Here is an 18323-nt window from a genome sequence, read left to right on the forward strand (position 1 = left end):
TAGGCGCCATCTCTTACTAAACTTAATAATTATAATTAAATTAAATAAATAATTTTAATAATTTGGAACCCGCGACTTCTGCTATCTGGATAGCAGAAGTTGCGGGTTCGAGTCCCGCTTCGGGCCGATTTCTTTTCCTCCAGTTCCAAATTATTAAAATTATTTATTTAATTTAATTATAATTATTAAGTTTAGTAAGAGATGGCGCCTAACGCCAAGCTCTAGTGCCAAATTGTCTTATTAATTATTTATTTATTATAGCCAACTCTAGCCCGATAATTCCGCTCTTGTGGATGTTTTATAATCAATTACATTTTAGTTTTACTTTGATGTATTTAACAATAAGTTAAATTACATTTCGCTTTTTATATTAAAATTATAGTAATACAACGGTATATATAATAAGCATTATTTTTTTCCAATTTAATTTGATAAAGAAATGTAATGAATTTATTACAAAAATCTATCTACCTAAAATTGTTTGTATGTCTTGCTACAAACCCAATTTGTCTACATAAGGTGTTGAATGGAAGATTTTCGTCTCGAATCGTGTTCGCTGATAATTGATACTTTTTAACAGAATCTATATAAATGTTTATTACAGCTTCTATAGGACTGTTTAATGTTTTTATGGCCAACAATCGATAAGTTGAATTGCTTCAAAATCTATCAGCATCGCATTCTGTAATTTTATATAAATAACAATTAGGATTAATATTATTTTATATTTAATAAGAAAATAACGAAAAGATTTCATACATAAATATTTTTTACTAATCATATAAAATGTTCATTGATATACCAAATTGTTAATGTGAAATCTATAAAAATATAATTTTTAAAATTTATATTGTAACTGAATTGAAATGAAACTTGTTTTTAAAATTTACAAAATTTAGTTATTATAATGAAATGAAAGTAAAAGATATATTACAAAAATTTTACTCAAATTAAACAGTAGCAATAATGATAATACAGTAATAATATTACAAAATGGTCTTTCTTCAAATCAAATTTATACCGTGTGATCCAACTTATTAAACTTTGAATTACTATACGGTTTATACTAAACCATAATTTCTTTCAAATAATATTTATTTAACTGATAAACTCTAATTAAAGATATTAAATTTATAAAATGAAACTCTGATTATATACATTTTTATTTATTATAAACTCATTTCACCTCAATGTAAATTATTATATATCAACGAACTTTAAAAATAAATTTTACAACAATAAGGTGGTTTATTTTAAAAATAACTTATTTAATTAAGCTAACTAAAAACATAATAAAATCGTAACACTATCTGCATTAGTTATATATTATAGTACAAACAATTAAATTAGTACAAACAATTACAATTATATTAGTTTTAAATACATTTTAAAATTTTATATATAATATGATTACATTTATTTATTTAATATTAACTTATTATCAATAATATTATCATTTTAATTAATTTCTATACATTTAAATTTATATTACTGAATAAATTTCAACTTTCAACTCCTAATCGTTTGGGCTCTGCTCTGATTATTATTATTATTATTATTATTATCAACTCGTCTCGATTATATATATAGATAAGTTAATATTAAATAAATAAATGTAATCATATTATATATAGAATTTTAAAATGTACAGTCAAACCTGTTTTTATGCGCTCTTTTTATGTGCGATTTTTATTTGTGCGATTTTTTTAATGCGAATTTTTAATTTGTGCGGTATAGTTGGCGACTAGTCTCGTGCGATTCGTCATGTCTTACGTTGACTTATTATAGCTAAATAAACTTATTATAGCATAAATGCACTTATTATAGTAATATTATTGCATGAATATGCGAAAAATGAAATAATTTACTTTTTAAGTCAACAAAACACCACCTGGACAAAAATATGTAAAACAGACGATAGACCAGACGATGCAGTCAAATGCTGACATCTGTTGTCAATAAATTCTATTTCGTACGGTTTTGAGTTATTTTCTATGTGAGACTTTTTTTATGCGGTCCCTGTTGACCGCATAAAAAAATATTTTTTAATTGTGTCGCGAAAACTATTATTTACAGCCATTCGTGAAGTTTCGTGAGATTTTTTTATGCGTTTTTTTAATGCGGTCCCTATCCCCCGCATAAAAACAGGTTTGACTGTATTTAAAACTAATCTAATTGTACATACTATAATATATAACTAATACAAATAGTGTTACAATTTTATTATGTTTTTAGTTAGCTTAATTAAACAAATTGTTTTTAAAATAAACCACCTTATTGTTGTAAAATTTATTCTTAAAGTTCGTTGAGGTGAAATGAGTTTATAATTAAAAAAAAATGTATATAATCAGAGTTTCATTTTATAAATTTAATATCTTTAATTAGAGTTTATCAGTTAAATAAATATTATTTGAAAGAAATTATGGTTTAGTATAAACCGTATAGTAATTCAAAGTTTAATAAGTTGGATCACACGGTATAAATTTGATTTGAAGAAAGACCATTTTGTAATATTATTACTGTATTATCATTATTGCTACTGTTTAATTTGAGTAAAATTCTTGTAATATATCTTTTACTTTCATTTCATTATAATAACTAAATTTTGTAAATTTTAAAAACAAGTTTCATTTCAATTCAGTTACAATATAAATTTTAAAAATTATATTTTTATAGATTTCACATTAACAATTTGGTATATCAATGAACATTCTATATGGTTAGTAAAAAATATTTATGTATGAAATCTTTTCGTTATTTTCTTATTAAATATAAAATAATATTAATCCTAATTGTTATTTATATAAAATTACAGAATGACATACCGATAGATTTTGAAGCATTTCAACTTATTGTCTGTTGGCCATAAAAACATTAAACAGTGATATACGAGTTATCCTTGACTTCGAAGCTTTCACGATTCGAGACGAAAATCTTCCATTCAACACCTTATGTAGACAAATTGGGTTTGTAGCAAGACACAAACAATTTTGGGTAGATAAATTTTTATAATAAATTCATTACATTTCTTTATCAAATTGAATTGGAAAAAAATAATGCTTATTATATATATACCGTTGTATTACTATTATTTTAATATAAAAAGTGAATTGTAATTTAACTTATTGTTAAATACAACGAAGTAAAACTAAAATGTAATCGATTATAAAACAACCATTACAACCATTGTTCTGTTAAATTTTTTAATAATTTGTATTCTACTAATATATAAATGTACTTTTCCTCACCATCAGGAAATTTTACTACTGTTTATCAATTCATTACTTTTGATAATTTATCACCACGAGATAAAAAAAAATCTGTTAAATTTGGAAATTTCTTACATGAGCTGCATTTATCATATAAAAATCATAATTTTGGAAGTTGGGAATGTCATAGTAAGGTATATGAAATTTTATTTAACTTATATAAAAAGTACAATATAATTTATTATTACAAGGAGGAAATACGGAATTTAATTTTTTAAACTTAACCGAAGCAATAATGTACATAAAAATTCCATCATTTGACATTGAAAAGTTTGGAGGGGGTACCTAAATCCTCAAAAATTGACAAAAAATGGACAGATAGAAATTTTTATTTTTTAATGGAACTACAATTATTTAGACATCGAACTTCTTGGGTGTCTAAGATTGGATAATATTTAAAAAATTATTATTACCACAAATATTTTTAAAAGAAATGTTCTTTTTGTGATATTCTATCTTACCAACAATTCTTAATTAAACAAAAACAGATATTTTCAAAATGGTATAGGTATTTAATAAATAAGTAAGAAATATAATTTAGATAATTATTATACTAAACTATTTCTGTATTAGAACAAATGTCTTATTGTTAAAATGTTATTTAAAGTTGTCGTGTTTTAATTTACTCTTTATATTAGAACAAATTGTAAAAATTATTAATGCAAATTAATTTTATAATAATAAATTTAATAATTAGAAAGAATATATTAATTAAACTTTGCTTTACTGTTACAAGATGTTTTTTTTCATAAAACATCTAACAACTAAAGAATTGAATTTAAAAGTTTTCTAAATATGTTATCATTTACCAAGCCAATCGGGTTTTTTGTAACAAATTAATAATCCCCAATCAGCTCTGACGAATACTTATGCATGAGTTTTTCTAGTTTATAGGTGGGTTTTTTACATTTCTCCACAACCGGTCTAATCGGAACCAATAGAAAAGACCAACGTGTGAGAGACTCAACCTGATTTTGGATGGATGAAAAAAACAAAAAAGAAAATTTATGCAATAATTTACACAAATAAACGGAGTTATAGAGGGTTTAACGTATGGACAAATAAGTTTATTCTTTATTTTAGCATTAAAAAAAATAATTTAATATGGATAATAAGTGTTTAGTATTAGAGCGTTACGGACAGACTTAGGTTTATAACGTATCACAATCGTTAATAAAGAGAATTCTAATCTGTCTACAGTTTAGATGTGTTTTTAACTTGTAAAAATATTAAAAACTCGAGAAATGTGTCGAAAATGATAAGTTTAAAACATAAAATACATACATAAATATTAAAATTATTGTCTATCTGGTAATTAGAGGTTTCTATAACGGCATAGCTCTCGTGTTAGAAGCAAAAATTGGACTTTTCTGTGTTATTTAAGCATTAAAAATAGTGTTAAATGAACGAATTACTTACCCGTTTCTTAGTTGAAAGCACTAATGGATACAGCAATTAATGATTATCGTTTTCATTGTGTTTATTAAGTAAATTATTTGTAAATGTAATCAGTTCGATGTCTAAAGTACAATTTAATTAATAACACCGATAACTTTTCAATTGTGTTCATTGTCGATTTAATTATTTTTAAATTCAACAATTTATATCAAGTTTTTTCAACTTTCTGCATTAATAGAGCTGTAATTTTCAAAATTTTAAAGATAATTTAGTGATTTTAGAGATTTAATTAATAAAGTATCATAATTTATAATTTATTTATTTTAAAGGTGTGATAAATATGTGCTAATTTAAACAGATTTGAGATGCAGTTAAATAGGTCAAAACTCTTGTTTCTATGAAAAAACATGTAATTGAAGATATTAATTTGTTCATTTAGAATTGTTTAAAATATATATGTTTATAACGAAAACTATTATATATTTTAATCTTGAACTGTTTAACGTGACAGATAAATTATATCTTAGATAGACACGCTTCTGTTATCACACAGTTATCTGAACGTTTATCTGTGACGTAAATGATTCTTATTGAATGAAAAACTACTGATTTTTGTCATCTCTGCTTGAATTTTTTGTTATTTCTGGATTAATATAATAACGTGATTAATATCGGTTTCTCGAAGACAGTGGCGTGCCGTCTATGGAAGCTGTGGAAGCGCCGTTTCCCTTGTATTTTCTAAAATATAAATACGAGAATATTTGAATAGTGTAAAGAAGCCAGATTATACACATTCGCTTTACAGAGCACGGTTTAGCCGGTGGATGCTACACACCAAAATATCGTACAATGCTTCCAATGATTCCATCCATTAAGTCACTGGTAGGGAGCTATTTGACTTCAGGAAAAAGAAGGTTCAGTATAGAAACAGTTGTTTAAATTAGGAGAGAGTGTATGTGTATTATAAGTGATTCGACTGACCAGATAACCTAGATAACTTCTTATTAAGCACGAGCGGAACACTTGTACTGTACATCTCTGGCTCTCTGGAGCTAAAACACGGCTGTCGTTTTCTTTCCACAACCTTTTCATCCCGTGTTGCTACCTCGGCACATTACAGTTTAATTTAACAGAGCTGAACAATATCCATGGAACAAAAAGGAACTGGACGAATTCAGGGAGATGGTGCTAAGTACTGTATTTAATATATATTTTGTTTTACTTTATATTTGTTGATATTCATAAGCTAAAATTTCGAGAATATATACTATTTTATTATAGTCGAAACTGCAACATGCCTTTTATGGTTTATTATAGCATCAAAATATATACAAAACTGCTATACTTAGCACTTTAAGCTGCTCGAGAAAACGTAGATTATAATTCAATAACTTTTTGATAGGTAGATAAAGTTATGTAATGAATTATTTATATGAATAGAGCAGTGGTTCTTAACCTGGGTTCGACCGAACCCCTGGGGTTCGGCGAGTCAGTCTCAGGGGTTCGGCGGAGGTCAACCACCTGACGTCATCGTAACGTAGAAACCGTATTGGTTTCGAAAACTAATGCTACATAACATGTGTTCTATTGGGAAATATACCTATATTTCCCAATAGAACACCTATTATACCTATGTTTTGAATTTGAAAAATTATATTTTATTTTTCCAATTAAAAGGGGTTCGGTGAATGCTTATATGAAACTGATGGGGTTCGGTACCTCCAGCAAGGTTAAGAACCACTGGAATAGAGAGATAATGTATTGAACAAAATGCCGCACAATAAAAGAGTAAAAGTAGCAAACACACGCAATATATCAACCATTGCTATGGGGTTGTGCTAACAAGAATACAAAATAACACAATAAGGGAGTACCACTCACATAATACCAATAACAGTAGGTTATAGATAACCGGAGATACAGTATATACACGTTGCCTCGCCGGGTGTCGGCATGAGACGAAAATGACGACATTGTGAATGTGATACTTTTCGCTTATATTCAGTCAATAATAGCCAAGCCCATCGGTAGTCGAGTGGATAAACCACCCAACACGTGGGTTCCTCAAAAGAATAGCTGCATAAAGTTTTCCGGATTCTTCGTGTGTGTGTAACACGTAAATACGGGCCAGTTTCCCATTGAATCTCCTCTCGAAAGGCACTCTTTCTTTGGCAGATTGCCTACCTGTCGGGTTGTCTTCAATTCAATCCTGTTTTGGTAATGCTTATATGAGTAAGAACGTGATGAATTTTAAGCTAGACTTTCTATGTGGTGCCCATGCATTAAGAAAGTGGTTTTATTCGCTCAGGCAATAGTGATCCCGTTTATGTGAAAAATGGAGGTAGTATTAACTGATCAACAGCTTTATAATATTAAAATTATGCATAAAATGAATATTGTTTACAAAGGTATATCGTATCAAGATTTAGATGAAGCCGTAAATTTGGAGTCATTTGTAAAATAGAAAAACAATCGATATTTTACAGACCAAAAATGACGTTAAATATTTTAAATTAAAATCTTTTATAACCATTATTATTATAATCACGGATCGCTAAATGAATCGTTAATGCATAATGACTTTGATTAATTTTATAGCCGTCGTGTTTATTGCCGTACTAAAAGACCTTGTATACTAATTGTTTCTCAACTACCTGTCAGGAATGACACCAGAATTTACACGATGTTAGCGTGTCGATAAATATCTGTAGTTGAAGGATCCGGTTGTAAACTTGATGCCAGAGAGGATTCGGTCTATTCCTTAGGAAGGTTGACACGTTAGTACAGTTCTAGATAAGATGTATTCTGGGAGTAGATTCTAGAGTTATTTCGGGTTAATAACTCCTATACTTTTTTGGATTAAAAGGACGTTATACATAGAAATTAAGTAAAAATGAGTTTAATTTCTTGCTTATTTTCTGCTGGTGTTTTTATACAGAACTCCCCACGTTATTAATTAAACTTAAAGGTTGTTAAAATATATTATCAAGATATTTACCCAAATTTTTATGTGTAATTTCTCAACTTTCCGAATTAAACTCGATTAATAACATATTATTATATACTGTATAGTAAAGTATAATAATTAGTAAAATTAATGGCATTAATTAATTAAAATATACGACGTTATAAATTATTATAGGCCTATATAAATTAGTCAACTCTTAATCATCCAGACGTGTATATTATTCAGTAAGAAAAACTTACATTATTAAACCTTTTATTCACTATTTATGTTGATCGTAACTTTTTGTTTTTCTAAATCGTTTCTACATAACACACGTTTTCCTTTCAAAATTTTCCTTGTGTAATATAAACAATTACTGTATAATTACATCTCGATCGTCAATTATAATATAATTTTTCCTTATAAAAAATCGAAAAAACATCAACGAAGTTTGGACAGTGTTCAAGGACAGTGTTCACGAACACATGCTTCGTCTTTCGTTATTTTTAGCCATTGATTTCTGTTTAATACTTCCACGTTCCGTACGGGAAAGGTCTATTTTTTTATTAAAAACTTCATTCCTAACTTTACCTTTTCTCTAGCTATTCGTTTATCTTCAAAACAGCCTCTCTATACTCTCATAAACGAGGAGATCATTTTCAATGTTTCGTTTGGTAAACAATATAAGACGTACTATTTAATTTTATATTTTTCTTACAGTCGTTCTAATACAGAAAACAGATTTAAACACCTGCTGTATAGAGAAGCCAGTAACATCTGTCGTTCCAATCAACAACTTCCAGTTGGTAATAATTACCTTATCTTGTAAATTATTGGCTTGTTCGACCTTACTTCTTACTAAAAACATTCATTTCTTGACATTTATAGTTATTTCTAAATGATTAAAATAATGTAAAAGATACTATAATGGTTAGTGTAAAGTTGATAATGCAAAATCATACGCTCGGTTAATAAAATGAATAAAATTAAATGAAAGTAATAACTAAATCATCGGCGAATATAATTACAATCTCTTCCGGAAGTGTAGGAAAAAGATATTACGGTCTTTGTCCCTCCTTTTCATTTAATACATCGAAGAAACTATAAGAATACTCGAGATATTTCTGTAGTCACTTAGTATCTATTCGATTTTGCTTAATTATTTTCCACGCAGGATAATATTTTCCTTTTCTATGATTGATAGTAGCAGAAACAAGCGAACTTTTTAGGAAGCCAAACAGCATACCCGAAGTGTTTTTTTACAATACGTCAAGGACAAACACGCTAATGCCTGCGGCAAGTCTGTAAAAACTGATGCATTATATGATTTCCTCTGTTTTATGTATTAAGAGATTATGTGGCAGAATTTTTGTGGATTTACTTACTACATTTATTTACAAACACACTAGAGCTAGTATAGATTGTAATTTCAATTATTTTAGCCATATATGAGATCATTTTTTTCGAACGATAGTATCGGACAGGAATAACAAAGTTTTAAAACCGGTTATTACGTAGACCCGCCCATTTTTTTCTCTTAATAAATCACTGGTGAATGAGGTAATTCTTTCAAATGTGCATTTAAAAAATACGATTTTATATCCGCAGTACTTCGTAATGATATTGTAAATTTAGGACGGAGTAATTTAGGTTACTTCCCAAGGAATTACGGATAAATAATTACAGACGTTATGGTCGAAAGTAGAAAATTTTGAGAAATTCTACGTATTTGTGTGTAATTTTCGGAGAGTGTATTAGAGATAAAACCGTCACTACAATTAGTAGCAGGTTTAGAGCATGCGATAGAAGCAGATTATTTTGGTGAATTGTTTGTTCTAAATTCTTCTGATAATTCATAGTCTGCATTGATAAAAGTAAGTTTTAATAATATATTTTAAATATATGATAACGAATTTCTTATTAAACTATCATATCTTGTAATAAATATATTATGTAATCGCTATTTATGTTATTGTTTTTTTTTATTTGTTTACCAATTTTCGAGCTGATAGTAGAGTATCATATGATATTAATTTCTTTAACAAGTATTTCGGGGATATATCCTGGTTTACGTAAGGTCGAAATTTCCAGTCCCGGCTTAACATTAGCGAAAGGGGTTTTTCCCCCCTCTGTGTGTAGGCTATAGCAAAATATCACGTGTACGAAAAATGAATAAAATCGGTAAAATTAATCAACTTTCTTTTATTTCAACAAAAGGATTATAGACGGGCTGCAGATTACATTCGATATTGTAAAAAAGATAAACACCTGAATGTGTTTATGAATCGTGAATGGAAAGAATTTTACTTCTTCCCTCCTGGTAGATGTACAGTACTTTAAGAAATTAACGAAGACGTCGAATTTCTAAAAATGAGACTTGAGATTAATCTCTAAAACATAGAAAAATAAGGAAAACGAAGGCAAATTCTATTTAAATAATTGCGAATAGTTCCTTATTTTATATTATCGTGCGTGACTCTCGCAGGTCCGCAACGAGAGGCGACATGAAAGACCGTTCTTATAATATCGATCTTAATCTCGTCTACAACATTTCTTCTAAGAAAAGAGAAAATAAGGATTGTTAAAAACGTAAATAAAATTTTAATATTCCTTCGATTGGGTGCTTTAAGATGTAAATTTATTGACTTATCCGAAATGACGTAAAGATAACCGCTCGATGGAGATTCTGCCATTGACGAATTGCTGAATTGCCTTTCAACACCAGCTTAGTTTCTTGTATTTTTACGATAAAAGTTGTTTTGTAAACGTGCAAATTAATTCAATAAGTTCGAATTTCGTATAATGCCGTCATCTTCCATATGAAGACTAACCACAATTTTAATTGTAGTTAATTTTTATTTAATTTACACGTCTATAAATGTACTGTTGTAAATAATAATACATTTTGTTTCTTCTTGCGTTACCAGTTGTGCCGGTTGTCTAACGAATAAATGAATATTAATTATCGGCCGTCGGTTCTTTCTGTTGTACGTGGAAAGTAACAATAAGAATAATATTTTAGATTGTCGCGTAGATAACGTTTTAATTCTTTACAAATATATTCGTATTAAATACAAAACTGAGAAGATTCTTAGTCGTCACGTGTGAATGCAAATCAATTTTAAAGCAAGATAAATTTCAAATAAAAGTTGAACACCTTGGACCCATTCGAAATCTATTCTAATGTTGTTGTCTAAGTGTCTGAGAATGTGATGTATGAGATGGACGAGTTTTAAGCGGCTATCAGACTTCCGCAATTTTCGTCAACATCTGTCGACGAAACACGCGTGTCCTTGGAAACTTGTTCCTTTTATCCTATTCGGATTCGAATCGCCGATCCCGATTAGTCACGATCTGACTCTTCTTTTTGCCTTATTGGCTTCTGTTCTGCTGTCAAATCGGAAGGGATTGGCATCTCTCTCACTCCCATACTGGAGCTATCACTTTTTCCAGTGTTACTTAGGAATTCCCTAGGTGATAGCCTGTAATTAGGGAAGGATGTGTTTTATCGCTAGAGAGTCGGGACGTCTGGACAAATTGTTTAATTGACGTGTAAAGTGTTTTCCTCGTCTTTCCTTCTGTACAGTATATTTAGACACAAAATTGCTTGTTTACGTGTGTGTGTATATATATATATATATGTCGTATTATTTGCAGTCGTAGTCGTTGGGTCGAGTGTATGGGGGAGCAAAAGAAAAGAAAATCGAAGACAATAAAAAAACCACGTTCGTTCACTTCCGGATCTTCACTCGAACTCTCTTCTTATTCTTTTCAGTGTTGCCAACCTCATTCCAAAAGGAACCAGATTACCAAAGCAAATTACACAAAATATACAAAATTTACAAAAATTTAAATATGTTATTTATATATATAAGCTGTATATATACGTTATTATGTATTCTTCTTCATTCAATCCGTTTGAAAATTCTTTTCAAAACGACAGACCGATTAACAACAAGTGTTTGTCTAAACCTTGTATTTTTAATGAATTTTATATTCTTGTTGAGAGCTGATTTTCGCCTAATTTGTATGATGATACCAATTAGAAAAGGCTGCAGTAGAGACAGAGCACTGGTTGCAGCGACAATGCATTATCTCCAGTATTAATTTTATATATTTTGCCTTCACGAGCCAAAAAAAAGATATAAAAGCTTCTTTACAATTTTTTTCTTTTGGTGTGTGTGTGTGTGTGTGTGTGTGTGTGTGCTTGTGTATGTGACGGACTATTGTGTCCTGTATATTTCAGGATTGGAGGAACCAGAAATTTTAAACTTGGCAGGTTTATGGAAAACTATCTTTAGCAGAATTTTAGATCTTGTGTTAAGCAAATAAATGAATTTAAAAATAAGAAAAGTAACGTTTTTATAGAGTAAAATAATTTTGTCTATTTTATTTACAGATCGAATATGAAAGCCGGAATTGCATTCAAGTTTTTAACTACACAGTTCGAAGCACACGGAAGAAGAGTTGCCAAAAACGTTTCGTGGTTATTAGTAATTCCAATTTTCTTGAGTCTTTTACTCGCCACGGGCTTACAAAACTTGAAAATAGACGTCCGAGACGAGATCATACTTACCGATAACGGAATTGTGGCCAAATACAAATCGTACTTGAAGCAGTTGTTTCCCACCGACACTTCTTCCGATTTCCAACCCGCAAGATCCATCGACACGCATTTGTACGCCACTGTTATAGTGGTGACGAGAGACAGAGGATCGGTTCTTCGACCGTCCGTCTTCCGAGAAATCGTTTTATTGGATCGAGCCGTGCGCAACTTTACCATTGAGCACCGAGGCCAATGGAAGTACCAAGACTTGTGCGCTAAAACTAACGGCAAATGTTGGCAGAACGACATTCTCCGTCTCGGAAGCAAAATGGCCGAGATGGAGAACGGGACATTCCTTTTGAAATATCCAATAAATAACGACAGAGATAAACACTACGACGTACTTTCTTTGGGAGGAGTCGCGGTTAACGACGACGACGAAATAGTCTCTGCTCGCTCTCTGAGATTAATTTACTTTTTAAATAAATCTAAATATGTAAAAGACTTGAGTATAAAATGGGAAAAAAAATTCATCGACGTAATTGAAACCCTTAAATTTAGAAACTTAAACGTGGCAAAAGACATCTCCATTTCGCAGGAAGATTCCAGAATGGATGTTTTAAAAGTTGCCATTAAGTACGTGCCGTATTGTATGTTATCGATGATATTATTCACTGTTGTGACGTGTCTCTCGCCTGATTTTCTCAGAAGCAAGCCCTGGATAGGAATCGTGTCGGCGGTTGCTACTGGCATGAGCGTAATTTCGGGAGTTGGTTTATTGATGTATTTTCGGTTTATGTTTACAGCAACGAGTATAATGGTTCCGTTTCTAGTGTTAGGTAAGTCGTCGATTTTGATCATCATTCACTTTATTTATGACAAAATTAAATTAATTAATCAATTTAACATTATTACTCGAATAATGTTATACAAGGTGCGATTCATAAGTAATGCGACCAAATTTATAAAAAATTATTTATTGAACATATTCTTACAATTAACCAAAAATCTTCGAAATAGCACCCTCCTGCGTCGATACGCTTGTGAAGGCGATGTTTCCAGGCCTGGAAGGCCTTCTCCGGAATGTCCTTTAGAGCTGATGTAACGTAAGCTTCGATGTTTACAATCGTGTCCCAATGTTTCCATTTTATGGCCCCTTTTAAACGAGGGGGGAATAAGTCGGCGGGAGCAAGGTCAGGAGTGTAGGGAGGCTGGGGAACCAATTTTAAATTCATACTCCGGATTAATCATTGTGAGGATCGGGATTTATTAGATTAAAATATTATAAGAAAATATATTATTTTTCTAAATATTATTCATAAGAAGGAAAGTGACATTCGTCGTTTGGGAGAAAGAAAAAATTTGATTTTCTTTCACACACCCCTTATCTACTAAGTTGGGCGTCCATCTGGATGTTCACCCCCTTCACATATCCCCGAACATTCCGCTGACGTACGAACAACCCTCCATTATGAATGGGTAAAAGAGTTCGAATAAGGAGAACCATATCCTGTGATCAAGGAGTTCTCGGCTAGCTTCCAAAGACAGAGTTCTCACGAAGTCTTCCCAGTGGGCAGTTAATTGCCACATAAACCCAGTTAATTGCCACATAACTCCAGGCTGCCATAGAAAAGTCTTCGCTCCATATTATGCCTTTGTGCGCCAATCTTATCCCATTTTCACCTCCTTCCCTCCCACGAACCAAAGAAGAAGACTACGAATACTATATAAGTCGAGGTAGTATGTATATGTTTTGTTAATTGTAAGCGACGTGTAACAATATAGATATAGTTAGAAATAAGTTCGTTCAACTCCATTATACTTTCAATGCTCTCTTATGTCATATTTAGAGATATGAATATAGCTTGTTTCGTTTCTTCATTAAATAATATATGATGTGTTTATTATTCGATTTCATCCATTTATTGAGTTCGAGCCGCGCGGGAGCGAAGAAAAGGGCGAAGCTATTGACGTCATCGGGTATCATATCGCACGTTTGCTATCGTTTTGTTCTCACAAAGCTGTAGTTTGTGGCGGCTCTAATAAAAATAGGAGTAAAATTTGAGAAAAGAGTCGACGATTTTATGAAGGTTTATGCTCTAAAATAAGAAACCAGAAAGAATTGTTGAACGAATTCTTATGAGAGGTAGAAGTAATTGAAGACAAGAAAGTCATGGTTATGGGGTACCTAAATGCCCAAGTACAGAAGGAGAGAAATGGACTGGAAGAAATTATCAACCCATTTCGATATAGCAATAGAAGAAAGAAAGAAAAATTATTGATTGATTTCTGTAAACGAAATGGAATGCTAGTTGGAAACACCTTGTTTAGAAAGAAGAATTCACAAAAGATAACTTGGTATGGATGATATAAAAGGAGAACAAAGAGTATGATGACAGCAGATCCAAATCAATGTTTTGGTAGAGTTCACAGACTGGTCATTGCAATGTTGAGTGTTGGAGCAAGAGCAAAAATGAAGTAAAGGTTTGGAAGTTAAAACAACATGAAACATAAGTTATCAGATTGAACTCTCAATCCACATTCCAAACTCAGAAATATAGACAGTAGAAGAGTGGGCAACGTTTAACGAAACATGCAGCCAATATATGTGGAATGCGAGAAAAGAAAAGAGAAAACTCCATGGTGGAAACCAAGGATTAAGGAGGTAGTAAGAAAAGAGAAAAATGCATGAAAATAGTGGAAGGGAGATGAAAATCATAAGAATGTTAAGAAATACTTAATGGAAAGAAGTCGAGAGCCTGGTTATTTTCAGATGATATAGCATTACTGAGAAACACAGAAGAAAAAAGTACAGCATTAACTGGGGATGTTAACTAGGGATGTTGACAGCTTTAGATGTCTCAGGAGTTAAGCAAAAGACAAGAAGAAGAATACAGCAAGCTGAAGGCTTCTATTAGAATAGTGAGAACATTGAACTGGAAACAGAAAGCACAAATGAAATGTAACGAGATACTTTATCAATTATACTTTGTCCCAATATGGGGCTGCAGCATGGACTATATGAAGGAGAGAAGACAGAAAGATCCAGGCAACAAAAATGAAATTCTTCAGGAGCATTCTGAGTAAAACGAGAAGATACAGGATAAGAAATGAAGAAATAAGTGAAGGAATTGGAATGAAAATTTGGGGGAGGGGGTAAGATAGAACGAATTACACTGAAATGGCTTGCCAAGAGAATGGAAGACAATAGAATACCAAAGTTAGTATTGAAGAAGATGACGGAGCATTAATTTTCAATTTATTTTCTCTTTCGGTGGACATAAAAAATTCAGCAATAGTTATAATTATCGCTTGTACAGTACATCTATTATATACAAGATAGAATCTAAAATATAATTTAAATTTAGCATCCAAATTTTTAAATAAATTTCATAACAATTCAAATTTATATTACGTAATTAACGTTAGTTTATAATTAAACAATCGAATATAAATAAAACTTTGAGAAAAAACTAACGAAAAACGTGCTTTTTTCTTTATTCTTAGGAATCGGAATGGACGACACATTTATCATGTTATCTGCTTGGAAGAAAATAGAAAAGACAAAGTCTGTAGAAGAAAAAATGGCGGAAACATTAGCCGAAACGGGAGTTTCTATCACATTCACATCCGTGACCAACATCGCTTCTTTCGTGGTAGGAATTATATTTTCATCTACACCGATGTTCAGAATGTTCTGTGTCTTCATGGCAACGTGTCTCGCCTTCGACTACGTATACCAAATCACGTTCATCGCAGCTTTTTTCGTGTATTGCGGAAAGGCAGAAGAAAGAAATTTGCACTCTTTAGTGTTTGTTCCTCTGCGTAACTTCTCGTCTACAGGTAAAATAGAATTATATTTCCCTTTTTAAATTACACTTAAAAATAACTTTACTATTTTACTTGCAGGTACGAAGAGTTTTCTGAACAACATATTTTGCTACGTTCAACCCGAATCGACCGATAAAAACACTCGTTGTTGGTTTGTTAGCAACACGTGGGAAAATTTTATCCAAACTCTGACAACGAAAATTGCAAAACTTTTTGTAATAATATTGTATCTCTTGTATTTAGGATTTGCAATTTGGGGCATTACTAAACTCTCTTTTCGAACTGATATAAATCTAAACGTCATTGGAGGTTCATACCGACATTATTATTACGAGTTACAGAAACAATATTATTATCAATATCAACACAGGTTACAGTTTATTATTCTAGAGAAGCTGGATTACGCCGATCCTCTCGTCCAACAGAAAGTCGAAGAAACGATGCAAACGTTAGAATCCGATCCTTTGATTGGTGGATCGCTAATGACAGAATCCTGGTTGAGGAGTTATCTTCGGTTTGTTTCGGATAAGAGAATATCTTATTGCTTTCTTCGTATAATTTGACAAACACCGAAGATTTTTCATTTGTTCTGAAGAATTTTTTTCTTCGTGTTCCCGAGGCGAAAAGATTTAAAAACGACATTTCGTTCGATGAAAACGCAACAAATATTATCGCCAGTCGCTTTTTTATTCAAACAAACGTCACGCGCGATGGGAACCATTTCTACCGTCAATTTGTAAAGTTAAGGCTGAAAGTAGACGACGTGCCATTTCGCGCAATCATCTATAATCCGTTATTTTACATTTTCGACCTTGTCGAGTCCATTCCCGTTACTTGTAGCCAAACTTTATCCATTGTGTTGGCGACGGTATTTCTGGTATGCCTGGTGTTGTTGCCGAATGTCATTTCTATCGTATGCGTGTTATTTGACATCGTTTCTGTAGGAATGGGTGTTTTAGGTTACATGTCCTTGTTTAACATTAGTGTAGACGTGGGTACTACTACAACGTTTGTTGTTATTATTGGATTTTCTGTGGATTATGCGGCACACGTTGCGTGTGCTTACGTGTCATGCAGGGATGCCGACCCTAATTGTCGTTTAATGTGGGCAGTATCTATGACTGGAATTCCAACACTGCAAGGTTGTATTACAACTGTTTTAGCATTAATTTTCAATTTACTTTCTCCTTCGGTAGACATAAAAAATTCAGTAATAGTTATAATTATCGCTTGCATAATATCAATCTTACATGGAATATTATTTGTTCCTGTCTTCATGTCGACTTTAAACTGGTTTTGGATTAAAAGATTCCAAAGAGAAAAGCAGAATACAAATAATAAATTATATGATCTTGCAAAAGAAGAAATTTCGTCGCATGGAGTTGTGAATATGGCAATGAGGAAATGGTTGGATACGTGACAGATTATACTAAGTCGGTAGCCAAGAATACAAACATTTAAAAATACTGTATTATTTTTTAATGGAATATATTTAAAACTACACGTACGTATATTTTTTGCAACTAAAAGAAGACACATGAAAAATAATTGAATTGGTTGCAAATTAAATGATTCTTTCATAAGAACATGGAGTTGTGACGTAATAATAATTTTTGATAATTGTTTATATGTTTGCTGCCGAAGTACAGTAAGTATAATACAAGACACTTTAATGTAGAAGAGAAATTTTCTATAATAAGACTTAAAGTTGTACTGTTTCCAGGTTATTGTCGAATTTGAATGTTAAGTTTTTTAAGGCATTGTTTTTAAATTATATTCTGTATAGCATGATGTTACACATTACTGTAAAATAAAATTATTTGATACGGAAAAACATCTTCTGCTGACATCAGTAATTGTTTCCTCATGAATGCTTCCGACATAGTCATTCCATTGACAGTGTCCTGCAATACTTAAATTCGTCCAACAGCAGAAGATGCCATGAAAATCTACATAATTGTACCCTGTGAATGTTTCATTTTTTAATCGAGGTGTTTGGCCTCAAACCTTTTTCTTTTTTCTGTTAATCTTTAATCAATCACTACTAAATATTGGTACTTTCGTCTCGTACTTTTTTCGTTGTTCCTTATTCTGTGGAGAGTTCGTGGCCTGGATTAAAACGGCTTTTCGGACAGGATATAAACAACAATTAATGGAAAATATTAAATCACAATGTATATTATATAAAGTACAACTATTATAAGTACAGTACAAGCATAATGTAAGTTGCCAACTATCCCGTACAGTACTTCGATAAATTCAATATACTCGTAAATAAGTAGTTACGAATATATTGCATTTAATCTACCTATCATAGTTATGTATGGAACAG

At 31.2% G+C, this 18323-nt stretch overlaps 2 protein-coding genes across 3 annotated transcripts in view; one reads left to right on the forward strand and one right to left on the reverse strand.

Annotated features, from left to right (window-relative positions):
• The window catches only part of LOC136981751 (clavesin-1-like), a 90464-nt gene that overhangs the window by 35130 nt on the left and 37011 nt on the right, over nucleotides 1-18323 (reverse strand). The window lies entirely within an intron of this gene.
• LOC136981727 (patched domain-containing protein 3-like) lies at nucleotides 9420-16939 on the forward strand. Its single transcript, XM_067278074.1, has 4 exons — nucleotides 9420-9488; nucleotides 12014-12999; nucleotides 15668-16003; nucleotides 16070-16939. The coding sequence occupies exons 2-4, from the start codon at nucleotides 12021-12023 to the stop codon at nucleotides 16552-16554; spliced, it is 1800 nt and encodes a 599-aa protein (XP_067134175.1). The 5' UTR covers nucleotides 9420-9488; nucleotides 12014-12020; the 3' UTR covers nucleotides 16555-16939.

This window comes from Centruroides vittatus, unplaced genomic scaffold, assembly GCF_030686945.1.
Source record: "Centruroides vittatus isolate TY-2023 unplaced genomic scaffold, ASM3068694v2 contig_790, whole genome shotgun sequence".
In the NCBI taxonomy this organism is placed as follows: Eukaryota; Metazoa; Arthropoda; class Arachnida; order Scorpiones; family Buthidae; genus Centruroides; species Centruroides vittatus.